Below are 14,305 nucleotides of genomic sequence, written 5' to 3'. Positions count from 1 at the left end.
ACCAGTGAGAGGGAGAAGGGGAGCATGCACCCTCTGGTGGTGGGAGGGTGGCAGTACACTAGACCCCACAGAAGGAGTCAGATTCCCCCTTACACACAGCCCACAGTGGATCCCCACCACCCACAAGAGGCAGAGCCCAATGCGGCAATCCAAGTGGTCATCAATAAAGACCTCGTGCCACACAGTCCGGCCCTGAACAGGCACCGGTCCACAGATGTCTGCCCTCAAGCACGAGTCAAACGTAAGGTCGAGGGGCAAATCTGGCCCGCCAGGTCATTTCATATGACCCTCTGAGCATTCCTGCAATACCCCCCCTTGCCTTTGCCCCCTACCTGGTCTCAGCAGTCGGCAGCAGAGAGAATCACAACTCCTCCACCAGATCCTGCAGCTCTCTATGCAGCCACAGAACCTCCTCGCCTCCGTCTCCCCTGGTCCCAGCAGCTGACTCCCACCCTCCTCCAGACCCTGCACATTCTGCTTCCCAGTTCTACCTCCAGCAGCACAAGATAAGGGGGGGTGCACTGTGACGCAAGGGATGGTGGGGGGGGGCTCTTGACACTTTATGTATGGGGGGAGTGGGGTGCTCTGGACATCTAGTCTTACAGATGCAACCGGCCCTGTGAGAGAAACCATAAATCCTGATGAAGTTTGGCACCTCTGCCTTAAGAGTAATAGGAGTAGGCTAGAAATAATTGAAATTCAATGCAGAAACGAATACATGACTTTAAATTTTGACCACAGATACACATTAACATTTTGTACATTTTTCAGTCTATAAAAAAAAAAAAAATCTGTTAAACAGTATACCAAATAAAAGACATTTGTGTCCCCAATGAAAATATAAAAATGTTTCAGGAATGCAAATTAGTCAGCGGTTGTCAGGTAGCTGCTGTATTTGACCTGAGCACCTCAGTTTCCATGACCTCTGTTGTGAAAAAAGTTGAAAACAAAAAAGGGTCAAAATAAATTTTGAAAGAAAATAAAACCAGACACAAGCAGGGACAGCAGCTTAGCTGTAACTTTAATAAACGAGCTGCAGTAACTCCCAGCTGCATTGCCTCATTTCACCCGCCAGAGGCGCCAACTCCCAGCCTATAGATTATGCTGGAGAGGGGTCACAATGAGATTGGAAATTAACAGGATTAACCATAATAAAAAATAACTCTTAATTATAAATATAAACATATATATAATTGCAGTCCCGTTACGATGGCTGGGCCTGTAGTCTATCAGTGAATTACTGGTAATTAACGGCATTCCCAAGGAAATAACTGAGGCACATGAAGGGGAAATGGGCAGAGCGTGGCACCCTGCTGGACATGAATGACAACTCCAGACAAATAAAATCGGGAGGAGCGGGTGTGTGGTTTACTCGTATGCATCTCCATCGTAATCCTCAAATATAAAGGAATCGGGTTCCAGGTTCTCAGATTCATCATCTTCATCATACGAAAATTCATCATCTAGCTCGTCATCGTAGTCTTCATGCCATTCTGGAACATACTCATCGTCATCCTCATCTTCCTGTTCACCTGCAGTATCTCCAGAATCCGAGGCTCCATCCATAGTGCTAAAAGGGCAATATGGGATACGTGATGGGTCTTCCCCGCAGGTGGTAGAAGTAAAATCTTCATCTGCGGTAACACCAGCTGATGTTACATTAGAAGCAGCTTATCTACTACAGACCGGCAGAATAATTACCCTATCCTATTCCCACAACAGTCCGACATCCACCAATCACATTCCCTTATACCCAAAACACAAGAAACTAAATGAAAAATGCAACCATTTGAGTCCAGCTGGAATTATTAAGAAGCTTAAGTGAAAATCTACCAGAGAGTAAAAGGAAGTGAGCAGAGACATGAGCGAGTAGAAGAATGCAGCAAGAAAACTGGGTGAGTGGAAGAAGAGCATAAGGATAAGTAAGCAAAAATAAGGAGAGAATATTTAGCAAGTTGAGGAGGGAGAGAAAATAGTAATAAGTTAGAAGAATAAATAAGATGAAGGGAGTAAGGATAGAGATGAGTGAGTAGAAGGAGTGATGAGAGGGATTAGCATGTAGAATAAGGGAGCAAGGAAAAGCATGAGCGAGTAGCAGTAAAGAAAGGAATGAAGGCAATAAAAGGAAGAAGGAGCAGAAGAAGAAAGCAATGAGAGAGTAGGACGGACGGAATGAGAGAGAGTAGGACGGACGGAATGAGAGAGAGTAGGACGGACGGAATGAGAGAGAGTAGGACGGACGGAATGAGAGAGAGTAGGACGGACGGAATGAGAGAGAGTAGGACGGACGGAAAGAGGAAGGCAATGAGCAAGTAAAAGGGAGCGAGGAGAAGAATAAGTGTGTAGAAGAGAGCAAGAAGAGGAATGGGAGAGCGTGAAAAAAAAAAAAAAATTAGGCAAGCAGAAGAAGGGTGCAAGTAGAGAGAGAAGGGTGAAGAAATTAGTAGAAGGGAGGGAGAGAGAAGTTAGAGGTATGTGTGAGAAGAATGGAGTGAGGAGAATGAGTAGTAGAATGGAATGAGGAAACGGATGAGCAAGTAAAAAAGGGAGGAGAAGAATAAATGTGAAGAAGAGAGCAAGAAGAAGAATTAGGTAATGGGTAGAAGTAGGGTGCAAAGCAGAGGAAGGGAGACAGAGGGACGAACACAGTAGAAGAGAGAGATAAGTGAGAAGAAGAATGGAGTGAGGAAAGAAATGAGTGAATAGATGAAGGAAGTGAGGATGATGAGCGAGTAGAAAAATGGAACAAGAAGGATGATTGAGTTTATGAAGGGAATGAAGATGGGGACAGGTGAATAAACACAGGGAAAGAGGAAAGGGATGATCAAGTAGAAAGGAGAGAGAGAGAAGAGATGAGCTACTAGAAAAAGGGAGAGAGCAAATCGGTAGATGAATGAAGCAATGCGTTAAGGCCCGGATATACAGGTCCTTCTCAAAAAATTAGCATATTGTGATAAAGTTCATTATTTTCTGTAATGTACTGATAAACATTAGACTTTCATATATTTTAGATTCATTACACACAACTGAAGTAGTGCAAGCCTTTTATTGTTTTAATATTGATGATTTTGGCATACAGCTCATAAAAATCCAAAATTCCTATCTCAAAAAATTAGCATATCATGAAAAGGTTCTCTAAACGAGCTATTAACCTAATCATCTGAATCAACTTATTAACTCTAAACACCTGCAAAAGATTCCTGAGGCTTTTAAAAACTCCCAGCCTGGTTCATTACTCAAAACCGCAATCATGGGTAAGACTGCCGACCTGACTGCTGTCCAGAAGGCCATCATTGACACCCTCAAGCAAGAGGGTAAGACACAGAAAGAAATTTCTGAACGAATAGGCTGTTCCCAGAGTGCTGTATCAAGGCACCTCAGTGGGAAGTCTGTGGGAAGGAAAAAGTGTGGCAGAAAACACTGCACAACGAGAAGAGGTGACCGGACCCTGAGGAAGATTGTGTACACGGTGGCTCTAGATGTTTCTACTCCAGACTCAGTCCACTGCTTCCGCAGGTCACCCAAGGTCTGGAATCGGTCCTTCTCCACAATCTTCCTCAGGGTCCGGTCACCTCTTCTCGTTGTGCAGCGTTTTCTGCCACACTTTTTCCTTCCCACAGACTTCCCACTGAGGTGCCTTGATACAGCACTCTGGGAACAGCCTATTCGTTCAGAAATTTCTTTCTGTGTCTTACCCTCTTGCTTGAGGGTGTCAATGATGGCCTTCTGGACAGCAGTCAGGTCGGCAGTCTTACCCATGATTGCGGTTTTGAGTAATGAACCAGGCTGGGAGTTTTTAAAAGCCTCAGGAATCTTTTGCAGGTGTTTAGAGTTAATAAGTGGATTCAGATGATTAGGTCAATATCTCGTTTAGAGAACCTTTTCATGATATGCTAATTTTTTGAGATAGGAATTTGGGGTTTTCATGAGCTGTATGCCAAAATCATCAATATTAAAACAATAAAAGGCTTGCACTACTTCAGTTGTGTGTAATGAATCATCTAAAATATATGAAAGTCTAATGTTTATCAGTACATTACAGAAAATAATGAACTTTATTACAATATGCTAATTTTTTGAGAAGGACCGTATAGTTCCTATAACCTTGTTCCTTGGGAACTTTATTGTCAAAACATTAAATAACAGTGAATTATATCTGGATCTCTGCAAAGTGATTCAAATTAATTACAGTGAAAAATAGCCCAATAATTTTTGAAAGTAAAAAAATAGTGAAATGGAGATCACCTGTGTATAGTCAGGGGGTGTCATGTGATTGTCATGTCACAATACGTGTCTGGAGGTCTGACTTCTGGTGAGTCAGTATTGTGGCATAACCTGCGCCATGAACAGAAAATAACACTCCAGAAAAACTTTGTGAAAAGGTACAGCTAAATTAATAATTAGGGATTGGGAAAAAGTATGGCATAGCTGTAAACCTGCCCACATTAGGCCATTCACAAAATGAGAGTATCCATGTAAAATGGGAGACTAGTGAGGGAGGCCACTACGTAGACAACTAGTGAAGGAGTCCACCATACAAGAAAATTTGTGAGGGTGGGCACCAAAAAAACTAGTAAGTTAGGCCACCAATGTAATGACTAGTTGGGAAGGCAATTAAGGGGAAGACTAATGAAGGAGGTCACCAAGGAAACTAGGAAGGCTGGCCAACAGGAAGACAACTAGTGAGGGAGGTCACCAAAAGGACGGTAGTAAGGAAAGATACCATGGAGGGAGGCCACCAAGAGACATACGACCATCCTGAAGGAATTACAGGACTAGTGAGATTGAAGAAACTATGTATAAAATACCTGTTAACTAAAACTAACTAAAAATTGCATATCATCTTTGGTTTCCCAGTGAAATTGTGAAGTTTTTCTGCCCCGAGTATGTTACTCAACATTCCCAGGCAACCTGACAGGGCTAGAGGTTTGCATACAGTAATGGGGTATGGTTGCCATGTCCATATGTTTAATGCTGACAGAGAACTCTACACTCCAGGATGGATTTACTACCAAAGGTGCAGCTACTAAACACAGACTTAAAGCATAAGTATACACCCCCTTCAACGGGAAAGACAACCTTACAATAAAATTGCTACACGTTCAGGCATCTACAACCTAAGAATAACCTATCTTGTCCTCTAAAGAAGAAATTCACCTTTTCTGAAGCCGCTCCAGTCCCACGCTGAGCTGTCAGCAGCGGCTTCGCTGTGTAGGCGGGTGCAGAGGAGGCAGCCGACAACGGAAGCCCCATACTAAGTCTATGGGTGACGTCACTTCCCATTAATTTCAAAGCCGTTGTTGGCCGTCTCCTCTGCAGAGCTGCCGGACAGAAGCGGCTTTGGCAAAATGTATGTATACTGATTTCTTCTTTACAGTGCTAGATAGGTTAGTGTTAGATCGTGGATGCCTGTAGATGTACTGATTTTAGTATTAGGGTGGACTTACCCTTTAAGTAATTTTTCGTTTTATCACTGTAATTAGCATTAATTCACTTTGCAGATATCAATACCTTTACTTGAATTACTGCTGTCGATTAAACCCTTTGAGTTGGTGCCTCCCGGCCCTTTACGTGGTTTCGGATGCCGGGAGGCGGGGCTGGGTTTATGATCATGTGATTGGCTGTCACGGCGGTCACGTTATTGGAAAGCTCCCGATTTCAAGTAGAAACCAGGAGCTTTCCGTTCGCCACCAGTAACTGTTCGGGAGCGCGCTCTCAGCACAGCTATTTCTGCAGTGTGGTACGCAAATGTGGCTGCTCGGCGCCAGGGCCCACCCGCCGAGAGGCAATAAGGACAATAAAACATTTACTATTTACAAGAAGGTACTAAGAGAAAGACAATACAACAATCCTAAAATATAAAATAAGGCCACATAGGTCAGGAGAGACCAGAAAATCATAAAAAGGTGATGAAAGAGGGAAAAGAAAGCAAACTGATTATAATCTTACTATAGTAAATGACAGGAAAGTGGGAGGTCGAAATACACCTGGAAAGAAAACTAGAATCATGGAGTAAGGAGCATTGAGGATGGGCAGGATTGGTGGGCAAGGATGCAGAAAGAAGCATGTTGAGTAAGGAAAACGGGATGGGAGGCTAGAGGCCAGAATGGAGAAAAGAGAATGGATAGCATAATAGACTAGATGCTAGGATAGAAAGAAAAGATTCCCCTGGGGGCGGGACTTTAATGGCAGGAGAGAGCAAGGATAACAAAGATGCTAGGATAGAGCAAGGATAACAAAGCATGGGTAAGGATGGATGGCTAGAGGCAAGAAAAGGCGTAAATAACACGAATAATTACCACAATAGGAGGCAATAGGCTAGTGAGAAGAGAGTGACGACAGAGGATAGTAAACAAAAAGACTTAGAGTAAAGAACACAGAGGATGAAAGAGATTACATGCCAGTATATAGTAAGGAGCACACAGAACGGGAGGCTGGAGGTCAGAAAGGAGTAAATAGCAGTAAATAGCACAAAGGATAGACAGGATTGGAGGCTAGAGGCCATGATGAAGAAAGAAAAGCAGAGAAAAGACAAGATGAGAGGGTTGAGGCCAGGAACAAGAAATCACCACAGAAGTTAACAGAATACAATAGAGTCCAAGAAGGAATAAGGAGCACAGTGAACAGCAGAGGCCAAAAAGGTGTAAATAGCCTAGTAGATGGACAGGATATGTGATTAAGGGCCAGGAGGAGTAAAGAGCACAGAGGATGGACAGGATGGGAGGCTAGAGCGCAGTGAGAAGCACAAAGGATATACAAGATGGGTTGCTAGATTCTAGAATGAGGTAATGAGCACAAATAATAGCCGGCTAAATGTCAGGAAGGAGTAAAGAGGATGTACAGGATGGGGGGCTGGAGGGCATGATGGAGTAGAGATCAGAGAGGATGGATAGGATAAGAGATTTGGGGCCAGAAAAGAGCACAGATGATGGACAGGATGGGAGGCTAAAAATTTAGAAAGCGCACAAAGGATGTACAGGATGGGAGGCTGGAGGCTATGGTGGAGTAAAGAGCACAGAGGATGGACAGGATGGGAGGCTAGAGGCCAAAACGGTGGAAAGAGCACAGAGGGTGTTCAGGGCAGGAGGCCATAATGGAGTAAAGAGCATGGAGGATGGACAGGATAAGAGATTTGGGGCTAGGAAGGAGCATATATGGACAGGATGGGAGGCTAAGAAGGTAGAAAGTGCATAGAGGATGTACAGGATGGGAGGCTGGAGGCCATGGTGGAGTAAAGAGCACAAAGGATGGACAGGATGGGAGGCTAGAGGGCAAAAAGGTGGAAAGAGCACAGAGGGTGTGCAGGGCAAGAGGGTTGAAGCCATAATGGAGTAAAAGTATGGACAGGATAAGAGATTTGGGACCAGGAAGGAGTAAGGAGCACAGAGGATGGACAGGCTGGATGGCTAGAGACCAGGATGGAGTAAAGAGCATAGAGGCGGTACATGGTAAGGTTTGCAGTCTCTTACTCTGAGGCTCCAGGAGCAGCTATTTCTGGCACATTGGAGGCCTTTGTTGGGTTGTCATCTGGCTGGGTGAGGAATCCGACTCGGAAGTCCTATGTGAGACAGATTGGGTTTGCTCCCGTGGTTTACAGAACACCAGGCAGACTAAGTAATGACTTTAAATAGCTGAGATTAAAATAAAAGAAGCCTCGCCCCCCAAATCCCAGGAGCCACCATCTTACCTGGGTGGAGTGCTGTAGGATGCCGCTCAGTCTCTCCTGCACTCTTCTCACCAGTTCCAAAGCACTGTTATAGTGCTCAGAGTTCAGCAGGCGCACAGAACAGGCCAGGTCCTCACTCTGAAGTAGGCTGTTCTCTGCACAACAACCAAAAGATCCACATTACACAACTGGCCATTCAGATTAAGGTGATTACAGACAAACCCCTACTACCACTCAGTCAGTGTAATGTGCAGTGCGGCAAGAACCTCCTTACCAAGGAGAATCTGCAGCGCGTTGACATGGGACTCCAAATTCTCCGTCTGAGATTCCAGAACATCGAGGCGCTCTGAATCCTGATTATAGTAACTGTAGACACAAGCGTAACCGAGAACCTGCAAGACACCATGCCAAATACTCTGCATTATACAGTGATTTACCCAATAAGCTACAGCTGTATTATACAGAAAGCAACTGACCACACTATAATTGTGATATACAGAGAGGAGACAAGAATAAAATAGCCGTATAACACAGAGGGGAACCCACCATACTACAGCTCTATTATACAGAAAAGGGATGCTGTCCCTGCATAAGCTACACTATATTACCAAAAGTATTGGGACGCCTGCCTTTACACACATGAACTTTAAATGGCGTCTTAGTCCGTAGGGTTCAATATTGAGTTGGCTCACCCTTTGCAGCTATAACAGCTTCAACTCTTCTGGGAATGCTGTCCACAAGGTTTAGGAGTGTGTCTATGGGAAGGAAGGAAGGAAGGAAGGGTGGAGGAACTTGACTGGCCTGCACAGAGTCCTGACCTCAACCCGATAGAACACCTTTGGGATGAATTAGAGCGGATACTGCAAGCCAGGCCTTCTCATCCAAACATCAGATCCTGACCTCACAAATGCACTCCTGGAAGAATGGTGAAACCTTCCCATAGACACACTCCTAAACCTTGTGGACAGGGTGCCGACTCCTGGACCTAAATGATCCAGGAGTCAGCACCGGGAGATGAGGAGGGGCCCCCATCGCCGAAAACGCTGCCCATAGGGCTCCACTATCATGGCCGCCGCTATTTGCATTAGTAAATCGCAAGGAAAATGGCCACCGGACTACACAAACATGGCCGCTGTGTATAGAAACACATAGGCTACAACAAAATAGCGGCACCACGAGGCATACAGGGACCCAGAATGTGGGGACCAGGCCTCAGGACAGATCCAGGCAGGACAGGGGGCCCTGGCAGGAGCCCCCACCAGGTACAATCCCCTGCTCAATCATCCGGTCGTTGGCGGCACACCCTCCCCAGGCCCCCATCAGCACCCTGCCCCCACCCCAGGAAAATGGCCAGAGCACCCAAGAAAATACATCCCCAGCATATATGTGTGTGTGTGTGTGTGGGGGGGGGGGCAGATGAGGGGGGTGCCTGCGGGAAGGAGGAGACTCTGCAGAAGAAGGCCATCAGTAGTGCTATTTACCCATAAAGTCTTGCATGACTGCAGTGAAACCGCCACCAAACTGCACCCAGCATGCGAGAAAGTCACTCTCTCGATCAACATGGAATATTTTTAAACCTCATGCTGCTAGCATTAGTAAATAGATAGGAAAGTATATCATATCTACCCGAGTTAAACTTTTTTTTTTTTTTACATTTCTTTAGTTACTTCCTGGATTCCATGCCTAGGCAAATTATGTCATACATCCCAGCAGTCTTCAGGAGAGGAGGGAGGGTTTTCAGCTCAACCTATGCCTGAGCTAAGGGCAGATAGAGTACAGTAAGTGATACATGAATCATCCGCCCTTGACCATGACCGGAAATGCTAGGGGGTGTTTTTCTAAATGATTTCTCAGCAAAATAAAGCACGGGGACATGGATGGATGGATGGGAGAGATTGCTTTGAATAATACAAATTATTAAATAGCATTTTTGGTTTGTGGCGATCAGAAGCAGTGCAGTTCCACTTTAATATGTATAAAAAATTCCACCTGTTTAGGAAGGTGCGAAACGTTAACAGAGAGGTATGCAGGCTGCCATTTTGAGTTCTGCTTCTGTAAGCTTTCTGCATTCAGCACCTAATTTGGAACTTGGCAATGGAACTATTGCTTAGGTGTGAACTGGGGCCACCTGGTACAGTAAGAATTGGTCATCCCAAAATTCTGAATCAGATATTGTTACACTGCAAGGGCAAGGTTCTCAGGATAACAAAGCTATGCCTTCAAAACTCAGTAACCCCGCTGTTTGGGTAGCAGGTGTCAGGAACCAGAAGGTGACCAAGTCACTATAGGCTGGCAGCAGGGATGAGGAGAGTTCCTTGTGTCTCTTGCAGTCAAAAGCACCAATAAAAAGGGGCTACCTCAACAACAAATGGAGAAAAAAAAAAGAGCAAAGAGTGTGAATCAAACCCAATGGATGATGTCAGCACTCAATTCCTCAACGCTTACCTGATTCATGGTAAGACTACTAGCAGGAATTTTAGTGCCCAGAAATGCCAGTAATTGAGGTAGCTCGCGATGCTTAGCTTGCATGGCCTACTCACAAAATGAGTCTTCAGGGACCAGGTCCAGACTTAACCAGTGCACTCTGGTCTGGAAAGCAGCACAATGCAAAGTTTAGTCCCTAAAAGTCACATTTTGGGTTAGCCTAGCAATGTCCAGTCCAACGGAGCCTGGGTACAGCAATCCAAAGTCAAGCTGAGCCAAGACCAGTCTGGATAGCTGCATATAGAGACCAGTTCAGCAGCAATGTATAAATTAAAGGAAAAAAGACAGGAAAAAAAAAATTTAGCCTTTCTTCAGCAGAGCCGAAAAGACACCCTTCCTCCTAGGACACCAAAAAAAAAAAAAAAACATGGCATGCTGGCAGTTAAAGGCATTACCCTGGGCTGGCTTACAATTTTATTTGTCTAATCCTCCTGTAGGTAAGAGTACAACCTGACAGTATATGACTTCACTCTTATGCTTTTAATTTAGTAGCAGTAGGGCCGATCCACTCTTCCCAGCAGTGGTTGACCTCCCTACTAATGGTTTGCAACTTCCTGTGGCGGCTGGTTGATTGCCTCTGCTATGAGGTCACAATTTCACAACATACCCAAATCCAGAGCAGGATTCCTAAATGTCACCCGGCCAGGGACAACCTGGTCTTTGGAGTCATAACAAACAGAAGAGTGAAATCATAGCTCGTATCCCCTGAAAATCACCTCCTATACCCAAGCATCTAAGATACTGGCTGACCAAATGTCCTCAAAGGCCAATAGACCTCCCTCACTTTCAAAAAAACGGTGGTCCCTTCATCAAGTTGCAAAGTAGGGCCTGCAAACAAGAACAAGGTTTTTGATAGGGCATCGAATCACTTGCCCATGGGGTCCTTAAAATACAGGTATAGGCCTCCTCAAATGAGTCCAGGACATGAAGACGTTTGAGAGGAGTTAACAGCTTTTAGGGTTCTTCCAGTCTCCTTACAACTAAAAAAAACAGAAAATTCACCAGAAAGGTCTTCGTGGACTTAAAACCCTTAAAGGAGCCAAGGCTGGAGACAGTACTTGTAGCGAATGATTCCCGTTTTAAAGTGTTGTGTATTGCAATTAGTAGAGCCAAAGATGGTCACATAGTTGGGAATAACTGGCAGCAGCCTGCAACTCCTTAGGTGTAGTGGCTGTAAAGGACATAACAGAACTGGGTTTTACCACCTGCAAGCTTAGAGGGCAATAATGCTGCATACAGAGCAGCTAATGATTCTCATGTGAGGCTGCGGAAGAACGCTTATGACCTCTGTGGTCAGTGTCAGCAATCAAAGTTGCAATTTTGCCCATAATATTCTGCATAACTGCAATAAAATCCACCCAAGCTAAAACTATAGAGGACCGTGTCCAACTGAGCTGGGAAAGACTATGAGAATGGCATACACTAAAGCAGAAGACAAAATTCCAGCCAGTCAGTGTCGCTCCCTTTGGCAGGTGCACTGCAGGCAGCACCAGAACTACTCGAGAATCATGGGATGGGGGCACCCAGTACAGCAGGACTATCCCCCCTGTGTTTAAGGTTCCACATACAGCACCATAAGGCAAAGGCAATGCAACTCAGGGTACAAGCCAAGGGCCTTGAATACTCACAGACTGGTCCTGGTAATAGAAGAGGATTAGGCAGCCAGAGGTAACCAGGTCGCTGTAGGCAGGCAACAGAGACAAACCAAGGATGGATCAACATTTCATTTGCCATAAAGATTAGCAGCGGAAAGGTGCTTTCCCAATGCTGAATGGCAGGAAAGTAGGGGCAGAACACATGATACTCAGTGGATGAAGTCAGCACTCAATCCCTCAGCTTTAGCCTCTTATGTGGTAAACCAACAAAAAGTGGGAATTTTAATGGCGCCCAATGGTCCTAATAATGAGATAGCTTCCAGCACTCCACCTGCAGCCTCTTTAGGGACATATCCGGGGTTGTGCCACAGCTGTGGTCAGGAAAGTGGGGGCAGAGCACATGACACTCAGTGGATGAAGCCAACACTCAGTCCCTCAGCTTTAGCTTCTTGTGTGGTAAACAAAGGAAATTTGGGATTTTAATGGCGCCCAATGGTCCTAATAACGAGATAGCTTCCAGCACTTGACCTGCAGCCTCTTTAGAGACACACAGCTGTGGACAGGAATGTGCTCCATGGCTAAAACAGTACACTCAGTTCTGGAAAGCGCCACAATGCAGAGCTGCCCAAAAACTGAAGGTCACATGTCAGGCTAACTCCACAATTGTCCAAGTGCAGCAGGGTCCAGGTACAGCCTGTAAAAAATATTGCAGAGGAAACATCGTTCCAGAGAGCAGGGTATAGACATCCACTGTGAAGGAATCTTGAAAAAGAGGTCATCTTGATTTAAGAAAAAATTAAGGTTAGACTTCTCCCGGCAGAGAAAATACATATATCCTCCTGTACACCAGCAAAAAAGTGAAGCATGCTGGGAGTAGGAAATGTTATACTGGGCTGGCCACAACTTTGTATGCCAGTGTCCAGGACCTCCTGTAGGCCTTTAGGTGGCAGTACAACAGCCTGAATTTCTGTGAACGTGAATTGAATTACAATTTTTGTTTATGGGTTTAGATAAATTAATGAAAGATGATTTTAGAAGCCCCACTGAGCTGCTTTCATGGATTTGAACATAATATGTTGCGCTGAGGTTCCACCCATAACTTTCCATTTCTGGCTTAAAGTGGTTCTAAAGCCTTGTTTTTTTTTTAGCTTGGTTCACTCTCTGAATTAGGGTAAAAAAAAAATAGGCCTAATATTTCCCTCCTCTCTAAACACTTACCTGAGCCTGTCAGCGATCCAGCTCTGTGCCCGGCTACAGTCTTCTTACTCCTCACTTACTCTTCTCACAGGGACTCAAGCCATTGGCTCCTGCTGCTGTCAGTCAAATACTGTGAGCAGAGAGTGTGGGTTGGGGCCGAACAGCACCGTGTGTGTCTAAAGACAGACACACACACACACACTGCGCCTACAGGCATGCTCGCACAGCAAACTGCTTACTATGGGGAGCACAGAGAAGAGGAGGAGCCTGAAGCGTGGGTAGGAGACCCCAAAAAAGGAGAATCGTGGGCTTCTCTGTGCAAAACCATTGCACAGTGCATTTAGGTATGACATGAGCATTTACAATCACTTTAAAGTTCAAATGTACAGAAAAACACACTGTCAGTGAGAGGCAGAGAGAAGATCCAACTTGAAGCAATGACACAGCAGATAGAAAATTCTCACCTTACGGCTCATCTCTAAAACCTTACATGTGGAAATCAGGAAGGTCAGAGTACGTAGTGGTGGTTCTTCACTAAGAACACATAGCCGATTCTTCAGAGAAATGGCAAATTCCTACAGAGAGAGAATCAGGTGTATAAGGAACCTTGTCATCACATCCTACAGACATTTCCCAGAACTAGCCACCCAACTGCTCTCCCCACCCCCCACTACTCACAAAGAAAGAGCCTCACCTTGGCCTGGTGCTGGAAGGTGCATCTTTCGTTGTAATCTTGAAACCGTTTCTCCTGACGAGCAGCTTTACTGACCTGAGTGGCAAAAACAAAGCACATTATACATGGGGCACACGGTCCACACAGCACAATATCAATGGGGCACACCGTCCACACAGCACAATATACATGGGGCACACCGTCCACACAGCACAATATACATGGGGCACACCGTCCACACAGCACAATATACATGGGGCACACCGTCCACACAGCACAATATACATGGGGCACACCGTCCACACAGCACAATATACATGGGGCACACCGTCCACACAGCACAATATACATGGGGCACACCGTCCACACAGCACAATATACATGGGGCACACCGTCCACACAGCACAATATACATGGGGCACACCGTCCACACAGCACAATATACATGGGGCACACCGTCCACACAGCACAATATACATGGGGCACACCGTCCACACAGCACAATATACATGGGGCACACCGTCCACACAGCACAATATACATGGGGCACACCGTCCACACAGCACATTATACTTCAGGGACACCGTCCAAGTAGTGCACGGCATACAGCGCATTATACATGGGGCACACCGCCTGAACAGTGCAAGGCATACAGCACATTATAAATTGGGCACCCATTATACATGTGGC

The 14,305-nt window shown here is 45.4% G+C and overlaps 1 protein-coding gene across 3 annotated transcripts in view; it reads right to left on the bottom strand.

Moving 5' to 3' along the window:
- Positions 1–996: 996 nt before the first annotated feature.
- Positions 997–14,305, bottom strand: part of CUL9 (cullin 9) — a 101,348-nt gene continuing 88,039 nt past the window's right edge. For 2 of the 3 annotated variants that reach the window (XM_082250175.1, XM_082250176.1), the window contains exons 36-41: positions 13,637–13,711; positions 13,407–13,517; positions 7,941–8,058; positions 7,688–7,821; positions 7,470–7,558; positions 997–1,570 (exon numbers count right to left, since the gene is read on the bottom strand). In XM_082250175.1, coding sequence (XP_082106301.1) covers positions 1,369–1,570; positions 7,470–7,558; positions 7,688–7,821; positions 7,941–8,058; positions 13,407–13,517; positions 13,637–13,711 — 729 coding nt within the window. In that variant the 3' untranslated portion in view covers positions 997–1,368. Of the gene's footprint in view, positions 1,635–7,469; positions 7,559–7,687; positions 7,822–7,940; positions 8,059–13,406; positions 13,518–13,636; positions 13,712–14,305 lie in introns of all 3 variants that reach the window. The other variant, XM_082250177.1, reaches the window with a different exon arrangement.

This window comes from Pelophylax lessonae, assembly GCF_965119305.1.
Source record: "Pelophylax lessonae genome assembly, chromosome: 3".
In the NCBI taxonomy this organism is placed as follows: Eukaryota; Metazoa; Chordata; class Amphibia; order Anura; family Ranidae; genus Pelophylax; species Pelophylax lessonae.
The sequence above is the reverse complement of the archived record's forward strand: the minus strand, read 5'-3'. Positions and strand labels throughout refer to the sequence as shown.